The sequence below is a fragment of the Ranitomeya variabilis genome, chromosome 5 (genome assembly GCF_051348905.1).
Source record: "Ranitomeya variabilis isolate aRanVar5 chromosome 5, aRanVar5.hap1, whole genome shotgun sequence".
Classification (NCBI taxonomy): Eukaryota; Metazoa; Chordata; class Amphibia; order Anura; family Dendrobatidae; genus Ranitomeya; species Ranitomeya variabilis.
The window spans coordinates 544,691,978-544,707,898 of NC_135236.1; the positions used below are offsets into that span (position 1 = coordinate 544,691,978).

The 15,921-nt window shown below is 44.0% G+C and overlaps 1 protein-coding gene across 2 annotated transcripts in view; it reads left to right on the forward strand.

The window, feature by feature from the left end:
• Positions 1–15,921, forward strand: part of AFF4 (ALF transcription elongation factor 4) — a 103,865-nt gene that overhangs the window by 73,164 nt on the left and 14,780 nt on the right. For both annotated transcript variants that reach the window (XM_077265864.1, XM_077265865.1), the window contains 9 exons: positions 164–212; positions 1,539–1,593; positions 4,770–4,807; positions 5,460–5,622; positions 8,604–9,518; positions 11,972–12,054; positions 12,766–12,991; positions 13,291–13,379; positions 14,242–14,305. In XM_077265864.1, the coding sequence (XP_077121979.1) occupies positions 164–212; positions 1,539–1,593; positions 4,770–4,807; positions 5,460–5,622; positions 8,604–9,518; positions 11,972–12,054; positions 12,766–12,991; positions 13,291–13,379; positions 14,242–14,305 (1,682 nt within the window). The remainder of the gene's footprint in view (positions 1–163; positions 213–1,538; positions 1,594–4,769; positions 4,808–5,459; positions 5,623–8,603; positions 9,519–11,971; positions 12,055–12,765; positions 12,992–13,290; positions 13,380–14,241; positions 14,306–15,921) is intronic.

A 15,921-nucleotide genomic window follows, 5' to 3' on the forward strand; every position in this document is an offset into this window, starting at 1 on the left:
GCAGGGGTTCTGACCTTGGACGTAGTATCCCGTCCGAGGTCAGAAAGGGGTAAAAGTAATGCTTCCCCAGAATATTATGCCAGAAGTGTGTTATGACCATGTGCAGAGCTTATATGTATACATGAACTGAGTATGCTGACAGTTATCATGTTGTATTTAACAGAGCGATACAATGCATCAGCGAAAGCATCTAATGGCCATCCACCAAAATCGTAAGTTGCCTCTTCTTTTGGAGACTTTGTATACTAGTGATTGCCATGTTTCCTGTCTGTAACTGGAATAACCCCGTCCTAAAGCCTAGGCTATGGTGATAGCTTGTGGTCTAGCACAGGATTATAGGCTGAAGTATAAATAGCATGCAGGGAGTTTTCCTAATACCACTAAGCTCTCTATCCTTATAGAACATCTCATGATCTGCATTGTAACTATGTTTTGGGTCCCTGATTTATCCAAGAGTAGATCAGACCTCTTTAACCCCTTGACATTCTATGACTTGTATATCCATCTGTCCGAGTGCGTGGAGTGTGCTCCAGAGCTAAGCATGCTCCTCTTAGGGTAGGTGCTGGCTGTATTATACAGGTGGCATCTGCCTCTAACAGCAGCGATCAAAGCTAGCTCCAGATGCTGCTTTTTAACCCCTCAAGTATTGCTATTGATTGCTGACCACAGCATTTAAGTTGCAGTGAGTTTGTCTTGGTATTATCCTGTCTAGTGTCGGGCTGAGCTTCACTGATGTGTCCTATTAAATGTAATACTGAAGTATTATATATAGAACAAGTGATCTTCTGATTGCAGGTTCAGTAGTGGAATTGTTTTGTTGTTTTTTTTGTTTTTTTGTTTTTTTTACCCCAACACACACACACAATATCTTTTTTCATTACATTATATGGTAAGTGAAGTCTGCCGTTCAGAGCTATAACTCGCGCTTTGTACAGCTATGTCAGCAGAAAATTGTAAAAAAAAGTTAGAACTCTTGGAAGACAAGAGGGCTAGGGAAAAGAAAGCAGAATCTAAAATAAAGCACAATGTGTCTGGCTTATCAATACTGTCTAATTCTTAGACAGTGCAAAACTAATAAATCTAAAATGTGCCAAGTTTATCACGGTGGTTTGATGTTTGATAGAACTTGGTGGATCTTTAGATTGGATAGTCTAAGGTTATTCCACCTATTAGTTGGCTTAGATTTCAACAAAATGTTATTTTTGCTTGCCAGACCCACTTTCCATTTAGCCACACCCCTTTTTTTTACCAAGGTCACACCTACTTGTATAAGGACCACAAAATGCCTGAAACGCGTAATAAATATGGGCTAAGTCATCACTGACTGTACAGAATGCAGTCTAATGCTTGGGTGCTCAGATCTGAAAAATGCATAGTAAAAATCGTGTTTTTTTATTTTAATTTTTTTTCATTCTTCTAAAACCATGGGGTGTCTTAAACGCCTTATTTTACACTTGCATGGTGGCAGTATATGCTGAAAACCTACCATCTAGCCTCGGCTTAGTTTTGTGTTCATTCATTGCTTGTCTGTTTTCCAGCATGCTGAAGGAGGACTTAAAGCTGAGCAGCAGTGAAGATAGTGATGTAGATCAGGTACCTTTACCAGCAACCTCTCTTTCTTTCTCTTATTCAGCAGTGCTTTAAAGGGAAACTGTCACCAGATTTTTGACACCTAATTTGAGAGCAGCATAATGTAGACAGAGACTCTGATTTCAGCAGTTTATCACTTATTGGGCTGTTTAGTACATTTTTGATAAAATCACCTTTTATCAGCAGGAGATTATAATTAGAGGACTAGTAAACCTGGTGTCATGTAGTGTTATAGCATGAGCTCTATATAACCCTGATACCCTCACCTCTGATCTCATCTTTCTGCCTATGCACAGTGCCATTAGGTGGAATGTGTGGGGCTATAGAGCTCAGCATTCAGAGAACTACTAGAACAGCAGATAGACCAGTGATTTTATCAAAATGTCAGCAAGCTGCTCAGTACGTAATACATTACTGGAATTCGGATATCAGCCCCTGCATTTTGCTGATCTCAGATGAGGTAGCCAAATCCTGGTGACAGATTCCCTTTAGGAGGGGGTGTTTTATGTCCAGGTGTTATTCAACTAACATTGCATAGCATCTGTTACAATGGTATTCTATGAGCACACAGGTTTGTACTTATTTGTGATTTTTACTGATTACCGTATATACTCGCGTATAAGCAGAGTTTTTCAGCACATTTTTTATGCTGAAGAAGCCCCCTCGGCTTATACTTGAGTCAGGGTCCCACATGACAGAGGGAAAATGGCCGTGGCGGAGCAGCGAGTCACATGAGGCAGAGCCTCCTGCTGCAGCGAACTCCTGTGCCATCTGCTAAAGAAAAATAAATATTCACTGCGCTCACAGTGAATATTCTTTTCTCTTTAATAACGGGCACAGTAGTCGCAGCTGCCGGATTTCTGCAGCAGCGGGGCCATCACATGTTCCTGCTACTTAAGGGAATGAAATTTCACTGCTCCCCACTCCCATGGAGAGCTGCTGTCATCGAAACGAGACGCTGCGAGGGACTGCAGGGAAGGAAAGTAGGTGTTTGTATTTTTTTGTTTTGTTTTTCTGATGGGGGGGCGGGGGCATGCATTCCAGGATGGGGATGAGGAGCCATGCATACCAGGATAGGGATGAGGAGCCATGCATACCAGGATAGGGATGAGGGGGCCATGCATTCCAGGATGGGGATGAGGAGCCATGCATACCAGGATAGGGATGAGGAGCCATGCATACCAGGATAGGGATGAGGGGGCCATGCATTCCAGGATGGGGATGAGGAGCCATGCATACCAGGATAGGGATGAGGGGGCCATGCATACCAGGATAGGGATGAGGGGGCCATGCATTCCAGGATGGGGATGAGGAGCCATGCATACCAGGATAGGGGTGAGGGGGCGGTACATACCAGGATAGGGATGAGGGAGCCATGCATTCCAGGATGGGGATGAGGAGCCATGCATACCAGGATAGGGATGAGGGGGCGGTACATACCAGGATAGGGATGAGGGGGCGGTACATACCAGGATAGGGATGAGGGAGCCATGCATACCAGGATAGGGATGAGGGAGCCATGCATACCAGGATAGGGATGAGGGGGCCATGCATGCCAGGATAGGGATGAGGGGGCCATACATGCCAGGATAGGGATGAGGGGGCATGCACACCAGGATAGGGATGAGGAGCCATGCATACCAGGATAGGGATGAGGGGGCCATGCATACCAGCATAGGGATAAAGGTGCCATGCATACCAGGATGGGGATGAGGGGGCCATGCATACCAGGATGGGGATGAGGGGGCCATGCATACCAGGATAGGGATGAGGGGGCCATGCATGCCAGGATAGGGATGAGGGGGCCATGCATGCCAGGATAGGGATGAGGGGGCCATACATGCCAGGATAGGGATGAGGGGGCATGCACACCAGGATAGGGATGAGGAGCCATGCATACCAGGATAGGGATGAGGGGGCCATGCATACCAGCATAGGGATAAAGGTGCCATGCATACCAGGATGGGGATGAGGGGGCCATGCATACCAGGATGGGGATGAGGGGGCCATGCATACCAGGATGGGGATGAGGGGGCCATGCATATCAGGATGGGGATGAGGGGCCATGCATACCAGGCTTATACTCGAGTTAATACGTTTTCCCAGTTTTTTTTGTGGTAAAACTAGGTGCCTCGGCTTATATTGGAGTCGGCTTGTACTCGAGTATATATGGTAGTTTAGGTTTAGGCTGATTTTTCTAGTTTGGCTGACCAGAAGTCAGACATTAAGGTTCCTCAAAGGGGTTATCCTCCTCTAGAAAACATTATGCCATGTGACGTGATTGTTTGAAAAAAATGTCTTGCCCTTCCCGGGTCCATCACCGGCTCCATGCTGCTACTACGATCTCTGCTGCTTAGCTGCAGCATCATCGTGAATGCAGAGCTGACGCTGGACCTTGGCAGGGTAAGTAGTACTCCATTTATGTTTTTATAATGATCGCATCAGATTATAGAATGGTAGAGTTGGAAGGGACTTCCTAGGTCATCTGGTCCAACCCCCTGCTCAAAGCTAAATCATCCCAGACAGATGTCTGTCCAGCCTCTGTTTGAAGACTTCCATTGAAGGAGAACTCACCACCTCCCACTCATTGATCACCCTCACTGTCAAAAAGTTTTTTCTAATATCTAATCTGTGTCTTCTCCCATTCAGGTGACATAACATTTTCTAAAAGAGGACAACCCCTTTAAGAGTTTAACACTCTATTTGTAGCCATTGGCACTGAACAGGGAACCCCAGTGTTACTTCGGATACCTTATTGATTGGGTATTTCAAAAAACGATTTTCTGAACCCATCTGATAAATAGAATTGTAGGTTAACCTAGTGGCCTTATAAAGAATCTCGCTATATTTTGTGGCTTTTCATTGACCTGATTACCTGTGTTGGTACCTGTGACGTGTAGATTGCATGTTACGATTTCTCTATCAGTTGTGACATAAATAATTACATGTACTACAGTAACTCCACCTAGCGACACGTGACCATCATCGTGCCGGACTGCTGCTCATTTCATTATGTATACTTATTTCTGTATAATGAAACCTTCACGAGGCCGGGCATATAGCTGCGTTGTTATGTGCTTGCCCACTCGGCTGCCCAGCAATGGGCAATGCTATTTAGACATGGCTGGTGTGATCCTAGTACTGCTGTGATTTCATGTTGGTTCTTTGTTTTCTTTCAGGACTGTGATAAGACTGTACCAACCAACACACCAGGAAGGTAAGTGTGAAGAACTGGGGATTAATTCTGGGAATGATGTCCATGAATTGCTTTTATTTACAGTACTTTATCACATATATTCACCTTTTTACAGCATGTACATATAGATTCGTCAGGGTATGGTGTTGAAATTTTTTTTTACTGCAATAGCCTATATTGAAATGAGTAAAAACCCAGGAGTAAAGGTTGACACTATGAGTAATATACAGCAGGTAGCCACAGGGAAGTGCACATGAGGATATATGTGTATAATTTGCCATCTTATGAACTGGATGACAAACCGGTTCTATAATATCTCCAAAGTGGCTGCCAGTTTCCTGTCCCCAGGAGGGAGAGAAGCTCTGGATTGTAAACTGCAGCTATAGCAGGTGATATACTGAGAAGGCTTGGCTGCCCCAGGATCTGCTGGCCTGTACTCATGGTTTTTATTTTTTTGGAATGGATCCCTGTATAAGGGGGAGAGGCCATATTTTTGTTCTCCATTTGCGCTAGGGACTGTTATGTGACTTTAAATAATCTCTGGGACAGTTGTGCAGTCCTCTTAATATAAAGAAAAGAGCATTATCTTACTGTACATGTTTAATGTTATGTTGCAATTAAGAAAAATATGAACATTCCCATACGATTTTTTTTTATTCTGTCTTTTTTTCAGTAACTCTGAGCCATCACAGCCCAATAGCGAAGGAGCGGAGAACTCCAGGGACGATTCAAGCAGTCACAGTGGATCAGAGAGCAGCTCCGGATCAGATTCCGAAAGTGAAAGCAGCTCCAGTGATAGTGAGGCCAATGAACCCTCCCGCAGTGCCTCTCCAGAGGTAAAAATCAGAACTATGGACCTGTGTGTGTGTGTGTGTGTATATGTATATTTATATATGTAGAGATATCTATCTATCTATCTATCTATCTAATCTATATTAAATTCAAAGAAGCTTTATTGGCAGGACTAAAGGTACCGTTACACTAAACGACTTACCAACGATCATGACCAGCAATACGACCTGGCCGTGACCGTTGGTAAGTCGTTGTGTGGTCGCTGGGGAGCTGTCACACAGACAGCTCTCTCCAGCGACCAACGATCAGGGGAACGACTTCGGCATCGTTGAAACTGTCTTCAACGATGCCGAAGTCCCCCTGCAGCACCCCGGTAACCAGGGTAAACATCGGGTTACTAAGTGCAGGGCCGCGCTTAGTAACCCGATATTTACCCTGGTTACCATTGTAAAAGTAAAAACACAAAACAGTACATACTCACATTCTGATGTCTGTCACGTCCCCCGCCGGCGTCCACAGGGTTAAAACTGCTTTCGGCAAGAGCGCTGCTATGCACGCGCTGCTGCCAAGAGCTTCCCTGCACTGAATGTCCAAATGTATAAGAAGAGAGGAACGCACTCACCGGGCAGGTTAAATCCAATCCTTTATTGCAGCATGGATAAACTTAGCAGGGAGGGGAGTGGAGGATGACGGACGACGGCCGTTTCACGCTGACGAGCGCTTCTACGGGTCCTGTTGTCAGGACCCGTAGAAGCGCTCGTCAGCGTGAAACGGCCGTCGTCCGTCATCCTCCACTCCCCTCCCTGCTAAGTTTATCATGCTGCAATAAAGGATTGGATTTTACCTGCCCGGTGAGTGCGTTCCTCTCTTATACATTTGGATATTTATCGTCTTGTTTTCCTTGGATACTGCACCACTGGAGCTGCCGTGTGGGACTCTCAGCATTATTTTGATTGTTATGCTAGGTGGTTAGTTTGGCTGCAGCTGTGCGGAGGTGATCTTTTTTCTTTCTTTGTTTCTGGATATATTGTGGACCTGCACTGAATGTGTCAGCGCCGGCAGTAACAGCGGTGACGTCACCGCTGTTCTCTGCTTTACGGCCGGCGCTGACACAGTCAGCGCAGGGAAGCTCTCGGCAGCAGCGTGTGCATAGCAGCACTCTTGCCGAAAGCCGTTTTAACCCTGTGGACGCCGGGGGACGTGACAGACATCAGAATGTGAGTATGTACTGTTTTTTGTTTTTTTAAACTTTTACAATGGTAACCAGGGTAAATATCGGGTTACTAAGCGCGGCCCTGCACTTAGTAACCCGTTATTTACCCTGGTTACAAGTGAACACATCGCTGGATCGGCGTCACACACGCCGATCCAGCAATGACAGCGGGTGATCAGCGACCAAAAAAAAGTCCTGATCATTCCCATCGACCAACGATCTCCCAGCAGGTGCCTGATCGTTGGTCGGTGTCACACATAACGAGATCGTTGGCGGGATCGTTGCTACGTCACCAAAAGCGTGACGTTACAACGATATCGTTAACGATATCGTTATATGTGACTCAGCCTTAAATAAACATTAGTTTTACCAAAGCACGTGTACAGTAGGGAACAGGGAGTAGGGACTGTGTGAACGATGGATGGAGTACAGGGTGGGGATAAGGAATTCCATGGCATATCATGGTTGTCCTTCTCGCAGTCTATGGCACGCGCTCACATACTGCGCTGCTATCTCCACTGCACTCTCTTCTTCACCCAGCAGGATATGTTTTCTCCTTCATGGAGCTGAAATCCGGGAAGAGAGCGGACAGTCTCCTGAAGTGAGTGTCCCTCACTGCTGAGTATTTGGTGCAGTGTAGCAGGAAGTGGGTCTCATCTTCCAGGTCACAGTGTAGGCACAGTCTGTCTTCTCTGGGCTTGTAGCTCTGTCTGTGTTGGTATCTATATCTCTATATATTATCTATCGACCTATCTATCTCTATCCATGCAATACCACAAATGATTATAGATTTATCCCACTCAAAGAAATTCTGCCCTGCATAAGTCTATAGCTTTATTGTAAAGATAAAAACATAAACTCCAGTTTATTAAATGTGCCACGAAAACCTCTTCTACCTGAACTTTGACATGCAACTGCTCAAACAGGCCTTCAGGAACCTTGTCTTTACTCTCATGTTCTGTGAGCTTCTGCATCTTTGTTCCCTGTGCCTGAGATCAGGTGGAAATTGTGGTCACAAAAAGGGGTATGTGGCTATTGTCTTGAAAAGGAATCTAGTAACCGTAGTTTTCTGTGCATGGCTGCTGTCTTCTGTGGTCAGTCCTTTCTATCACTGCCCGCTAATTTAGGTAACGCTTTTCCAAACTCCAGGCATTAGTGGCTTTTTCAGTCATAAACTTGATATCGCTGTTCAGTTCATTAGCTGAGCTTGGAAGGAACATTACCAATTGGGCAAAAAGTCCAACCTCGCTGTTGACTTGGCACTTTCATGACCCAGGTTCCGGTGCTCAGGTCTATCTTGAGGATACATCTACTTGGGTTGAATATGCAGCAAAATTTTTGCCACAGATATACTTGCAGAAAATATGGTTTGTATTTTGTGGAATCTCAACCACACAATCCAGAGAAATATCTGCAGCAAGTAAATTTATGATGCAGATTTCACCCTTTCTAATGAGGAGTAGTAGTAGAGTGCAGTAAATGTTCTGATTTCTGTCTTCATCTATCAAGTGATCTAAGGATTTGGGAACCACTTGATTACTGATATACAGGAGGTCTTTATAGGTCTCTCATTTCTGCCACATTTGTCCTCTAGCATGTTAATTTAGGCTCGTATTTTCATTTTTAAAGGCTACTCTTTGAAGGGATTTAGTGCTAAATAGAGATTTTACATAAAGTGGCTGAGCCAAAAGTCTTTGCTTTATTTCTTGTTTCTGTGTTTTTATTTTGGATATTTACTTTTGCATGTTTGCGCTTGTCTTTGCCACTTTCAGTAGTCTTTTGCTGATCACATTCTATTTCTTTCCTTTTAAGCCGGAGCCTCCACCATCAAATAAATGGCAATTGGACAATTGGCTTAATAAAGTTAATCCACATAAAGTGTCTCCTGCATCTTCAGTAGAAAGTAATATTCCATCCTCACAAGGTTACAAAAAGGATGTGCAGGAGCAGGTATCCGGAGCAAGTTATACAGAAACAAGTGGGCCCAAGGAGTCTAACAACTCTACCCCAGTGAGAGACTCCAAGACAGCCCAAAAAGGGTCAGAGGGCAGTCGGGGGAGGCAAAAGTCTCCAGCTCAAAGTGAAAGTACATCTCAGAGAAGAAATGTCGGTAAGAAACAACCAAAAAAACTTGAAAAGACAACTGTCGAGGCTCCGAGGCGAGAGCTCAAAATTGAAAGTGTAACAACAGCAGAAACAACCACCAATCTGCCTGCTAACCGCCATAAAGCAGCCACAAAAGGGTCCAGAAAGCCCAATATCAAAAAAGAAACCAAGTCATCACCACGGCCTGCTGCAGAAAGGAAAAAGTACAACAAGAACTCTAGTAAACCCACTCAAAAATCCAAGGAGTTTATTGACACTGATACCTCATCTTCTGATTCTGATGAAAATGAAAGCCTTCCGCCTTCATCCCAAACCCCCAAATATTCTGAGAGCAATAGGACTCCTCCTGCTAAACCCTCCATTGAGGAGGAAGATACCGTTTTTCGGCAACGATTGTTCTCTCCTATGGAAGAGAAAGAGCTTCTTTCCCCTTTAAGTGAGCCTGAGGACAGATACCCTCTTATTGTTAAAATTGAGTTAAGCCTGTTATCGCGGATACCAGGGAGGCCTTTTAAAGAGACTGAACCACCGAAGGTGGAAAAGATTGCGACAGAGAAACATCCAAAAGAAACTCAAAAACAGACAGAAAAACCTTCCAGCAAGGGAAAGCGGAAACACAAGGTTAGTCCTGAGAACATTGTACATTACTGCAAACTTTGCTGTATTTCCTTCACTCTCCAACATCACTTTTGTGCTATGATGTTGAGTTTCAATGTTTATTTTACCAGTATTATTTAACCCCTTAACGACCGCCGATGCTGATTAATATGGCCGCTAAGGGGCATTATTTCCCTCATCTTGCCGTTTTAAAACGGTGATCAGCAATAAGGGTATAGCGCCACCCCACCACCACCACCAGAGTCCCAAGATCTCCTGAATTTCAGCTACCAGGGGCAGATGAGACCCTGGAGAAACACGATCAGGATCGGGAAATCATCATGTGATCACAGTTATCACGTAAAAAAAATACATTTTCTCTCGTCTGACATATACATGGCAGGAGAGAAATGATGTCCCCAAGCTCCCTCCCCCTGGCCCTCCGCATCCTCTTCCTGAAAAAAAGTCAGGTATATGTGCACCTTGCAACAGCAGGGAATTTTCCTGTTGGTTCTGGACTTGGATCATTGTGCTAGGGTCTATCACAATGAACAAAAGCCAATAATTAGTAAATCACCCCCCCATGTCATCCCCTTATATCTTCCTTTCATTCTTTGCCATTAGGCTCGGGCTCAGGGTTGGCCTCGAGCTCAGGGTTGGCTTTGGGAATTGTGCTGGAGATTGGACTCAGCGTTTGGGGATTGGACTTTGGGTCAGGGTTAGGCTCCAATTTAGGATTCGGTTTGGGTCTGAGGTCTCCCTTATAGTTGGGATCAGGGTTAGGGTTGGGTTCTTTCTTGGGATTGGGCTTTGTTCTTTCCGGTTAGGGTTGGGATTGGGCTGTGTTGAGCTCAGGGTTAGGGTTGTGCTGGGTCACCATGGAGACCTTCGCATCGCGTTGTGCTGATGTGAGAAGACAGGGAGCTCACTCCGTGTGATGCTCCTCGATGTTGCTGTCACTATTGATAGTGGCATCAGAGGGGTTAAACGTCTATTGGTGTTAGCACCGATCGAGGGCGTTGCTGCAGTGTCGGCTCAGCGTGAGCCCGCACAATCGAGACGTATATGTACAGCTTTTTGCAGGAAAGCAGCTCCTGCAGCACTGTACATATACAGTACATTTCAGGAAGGGGTTAAGGATATAAAGATTGAAAATTGTGACATTTTCACAAATAAATGCAAGTCATATCAAACTAATTTTACCACTATTGTGAAGTACAATAAGTCACGAGAAAACCTTCTCAGAATCTATGGGACCCGTTGAAGCGTTCCAGAGTTTTTACCACATGAGGTGACACTGGTCAGATTTCTAAAATTTGACATCCAAATTAGCTTTTTCAGTAAGGTGCTAAAAGGCCTTCAGAGTTAAGTGGAATTGTCTTTAGTCCCCAAATCTAAGTTTTTCAAATGTCCGTGTGTGGATTGTGATGCATGAGCTAACCGCGGGTCTCTTGATCTGATCTTGACCGTCATGGGGCTATATGAGGCTATCAAGTTCGGGTCCGGAGACCTGCTGCCAGCCTATACAGTCCATACGTGGACGTCTGAATGAGGCTTTAGGGTTCAAAGACTAGAACATAAACTAAACCTAAAAATCTATATGAAAGACCTCTTGATAGCTAGACTAGATTTTTCTGTAATTAAATTTTGGTTTCCCTATCTGTGTATATTGGCTTCTGCTTTTGAGGAAAAGCTGAATGTCGCTGATGTTTAACTCAGTGTTGCCTACCATTCTCCCCAATGTCACCTACTGGGTCACAGCTGAAGCCTGTGTTGGCCTAGACCTCTTGACCACTGTTCGTGCAGGACTTGCCTGGAGAATAATAGAACTGCCATAAACTGCAGATTTCTTGCCAGTGTTTAGTGATCAAGTTGTCGAGTCCAACACAAGCATCTGCTGCTGCCTACCAGACGACAATGGACATTCCTGAAATGGCTACATACAGACTGCTTCTACATAGGGTTTGTTGAGCTGTAGACCCATGTGACTGGCCAAATATTGAATTTTACATTTTTCTTCCTGGAGTCACCCTTTAAATCAATTCTACACAATTCCTCTTTTCAAATGATTTACTTGAGTCATGAGATGTGGCAGGTGATATTTTCTTGAAAGTAAATTTAACAAAATTGCCAAACTTGATAGCCCGGATTTATTAATATATTTACGGTTATTGATTTCACAACGAAACAAAACCCATTACCAATGGTTTTCAGACGCCGACACTGGAATATCATTGTAAAGATTGCATGCTCTTCATGTGCTGGAATAAGGGCCAAGTGAAATGTGGCCATAACTTTTCAGGATGCGCTTTTTCTCTTAGTTCCATGGGCTGACACACAGCATTGGCCCCAGTGCAATAGCAATATAGGGTCACTCACACTTACAGTATGGAGTTGCCTTTAGGTTACCTTTTCAATCAAGAAATCCAAACCGTTTTAACTGTATTTTAGAGGATTTTTGTGCTTGTTCCTTTCAGAATGAAGAAGAGGTCAGGAGTAATGAAAGCAAAAAACAGAAACTGGAGGAGAAATCATCAAGCCACAAGACGTCCAGCAGAGAGTGAGTTGATTAATGTCTGTCGGTGGTGGTACATAGGGGGAAAGATTCTGATTGTCCCAGCCAGTGATTCTTCTCATTAAATGAAGCAAGTTTGGACCTTAAAGCAGCATTTATATTTAGTCCATATTCACATTTACAGCCAGCACGTGTCAAACACATGCCTGTAAAACCTTGGGGCTTCCGCACCAAATGTATTCATAAACCTCCGTTACCTGTCTGAGGCCTAAAAGTGTCCCTTTGTCCTTCATTGGGCCTGTGTATGTCAATATGCCTTTTTACCCTATAGAATGGTGCAATAGACAGCAACAGTATTTTATTGGAAGGCAAGGTATGTAGTGGAAGTTTATGGGCCATATATACCATTTTTATGTTCTCAATGTAGGCTTTAAATGTGAGTTAAAAAGGAGCCTCATGGGACCTCCATTTCCTGCAGGGGTGTGAGTGAAGTAAACACTTAGAAGACATTTCGATTATCTATCATTGCTTGTGGACAGACATTTAGGTCTTCATTATTGAAATAAATGGCGCCCAATTGTCAAATTACGATCAGTCCTAAAAGAATGATTGATGTTCTATCAAAACTTTATTGCCCAAACCTAATCACCAGATCTTTTCAGAATTGTAGTGTGTAAGCCCATTCATATTCTCTTCCCCTAACTCTTTGTAGCATCATGATTACTGTAGTTTTAGTTAATGCATGTACTGTTATAGGTCAACAAAACCTAATCCAGTAAAAGAAAAAGATCCACTTCCCTCCCCTGCTCCACCCGCTGTACAAAAAGATACTAAGAGTGAGCGGAAGAGAACAGTCAGCTCATCATCATCCCTGAAGTCCGGCAGTAGTGGCAGCACTAAAGATGGCAGCAGCAAAAGTAATTCTTCCGCCAAGCAAAGAAAGACTGAAGGGAAGTCCTCCAACACTACAAAGGAACACAAGGTAAAGGAGTCAGCATCATCTTTGCCCTGTTGTGTTCTGAGCATTATAATCTTGTTAGAGTGGCTGTTTAGGACTAACATATTGAGGACCTATACTTGGGATAGGCCATCAATATTTGGTGGAGCGCCTGACACCATCAGCTTACGTCTGCTCAGATATGAACTGTAGGGAGGTGTAACAACGCAGCTCCTTACACTTCTTAGTGGTCACTCTTGTGCACGCAGATGATCTCCTGTTCATTTGTAGTACCCAGGAGCGGAGATCTGCTCTAATACTAATGGAGAAACTTTACTTTCTAGGAGAAAGCCTCAAGTATTTCTGCTACTGTTGCCTTTATACCACCCATTGATAACAAATCCCGGAGAGCAAAGCTAACTTTTGAAGACAGGTAATGTGAATATTTGTGTGGTTTTTGGTAGTGTTTTAATTAAATGTTGGAAGTGGAAATCTGGATGTGGAATACTGGTAGATGAAACAACTTTCACTGGGCACCAGTTTTACTATATAGTGCTAAGGCCCACATTCACATTAGACTATGTGTAGGGGTCTCCCAACAGTTGATGTTGGGGGGAGTTATGGACTCAACATGTCTTGGTTACACACTGTTGATCCTTTTTAGTTACCGGCAAGAACATCTGTATGAAAGTCTCTCACATAGAGAACACAGGAGCGTTCAGCAGAGTTAGAGCTCCTGACTATGGAGGAAAGATGGTTCGGCCAGATGACTAAATTACGAATTCTTACCAGTTTAATTGAAAGAAAAAAATCTACCTCCTACATGGTTTTTATTACAGATGAGTTGTCTTGTTAAAATGATCATTGGCTAATAGTTAACAAAATTTATTGTTACTGGAGTTTTTAAAATGAGTATCGGCTGTAGTATAGTAATAAAAGCAGATTAAGAGGGTGATCTCATCCTGAAATGTAACGGCATGTCACAAGCATGTGCCAGAACATTGTGACCAGTGATAGCCCGACCTACACACAGCTGGTGAAGCCGGTTAATAGCGCTGCGTAGTAATTGCATGCACTCTGTGTCTGTAAAAATGCATTTTAAGGGTCTTACAAGTGAATTATTGTTTACCGCAAAAATACAGCACTTTACTATGAGAAAAATAAGTCGCCAGTTCATACAGACTTGCATGTAATTTGCAGCTGATCGCTATAGTTATTTCAGAGGTAGTTAGAAACAACTCATAATTGGATTATTTTTGTATATTTTATCTCATGGTTTTGTCTTCTCCTCCCAGGAATCATTCGGCTGACCATTATTTACAAGAAGCAAAGAAGCTCAAGCACAATGCAGATGCTTTGGTAAGTATTGATGTAGTGATGTTAGATTCTTCATATGTAAACTGTACGTAAGTGCAGAAATAACAACCTTCTACAGATCTGCTGAATAGGAAGGGTGTGAGCACCAGGATAGGAGAAAGGTGCAGTGTCCTATGAGTGTCGGATAAGTGTAGGTAACAGGAAAACAGTACCACTTATATATTTAACCCCTTTACGACTGACGATACTCCTTTTAACGGTGGCAGTTAAGGGTACTTACTCCTCAGCACCGCTTTTTAGCGGCGCTGAGAAATAAGGTTATAGCTCCCCCCAGCATCGGGAAAATCTCCAGGGTCTTGGCTACTGGGGGTATCTGAGACCCTGGAGAACATGATTCGGGTCGGTTTTTACTGTCCCCAGTCTCGTGATCTTGCAAAAAAAATAAAATCAGATTTCCCTTTAATTTCGTTCTCCTCTGATATGATCTAGCATACCAGAGGAGAGAGAAATGGGGTCCCCCAAGCCCACCACCTCCCAAGTACCTCTGGTAACACTGGACCCTCCGGCTCTGTTCCCCGGACCTTGGCGTCGTCTTCCTGGAAGAAAATGGTGGGCACATTCGCAGTGGGCCCACAGAGATCCACCGGCCGGCACCCGGCAACAATAGATTTTTCATATTGGTTCATTTTGATCACCGTGATAGACCTGATAGGGTCTATCACAGTGATCAAAAAAAAAATAAAATAGTAAATTAAACCCCCTATATCACCCCCTTAGTTAGGTAAAAATAATAAAATAAAGATGTATTTATTTCCGTTAGGGTTGGGGTTAGGATTGTGGCTAGTGTTGGGGTTACTGTTGTGGTGTTGGGGGTTACGATTGGGGTGTTGGGGGTTACGATTGGGGTGTTGGGGGTTACGATTGGGGTGTTGGGGGTTACGATTGGGGTGTTGGGGGTTACGATTGGGGTGTTGGGGGTTACGATTGGGGTGTTGGGGGTTACGATTGGGGTGTTGGGGTTATGATTGGGGTGTTGGGATTAGGGTCACAGGTAGGGCTGTGTTAGGGTTGGAGTTTGAATTGGGGAGTTTCCACTGTTTAGGTACATCAGGTGGTCTCCAAACGCGACATGGCGCTCGCCATTGATTCCAGCCAATTTTGGGTTCAAAAAGTTAAACGGTGCTCCCTCTCTTCTGATCCCTTCCATGCCCCCAAACAGTAGCTTTTCCCCATATACGGGATATCTGCATACTAAGGAGAAAATGGAGCAGAACATTAGTTGTGCAATTTCTCCTGTTACCCTTGAGAAAACGAAAACGTTTGGGTCTAAATTATTTTTTTTGTGAAAAAAGTAAAATGTTCATTTTTTTCCTTCCACATTGCATTAGTTCCTGTGAAGCACCTGAATCGTTAATAAACTTCTTGAATGTGGTTTTGAGCACCTTGAGGCTATGTGCAGACGTTGCGGATTTGGCTGCGGATCCGCAGCGGATTGGCCGCTGCAGATTCACAGCTGTTTTCCATGTGGTTTACAGTACCATGTAAACCTATGGATAACCAAATCTGCAGTGCCCATGGTGCGGAAAATACTGCACTTAAACGCTGCGTTGTATTTTCCGCAGCATGTCAATTCTTTGTGCTGATTCTGCAGCGGTTTA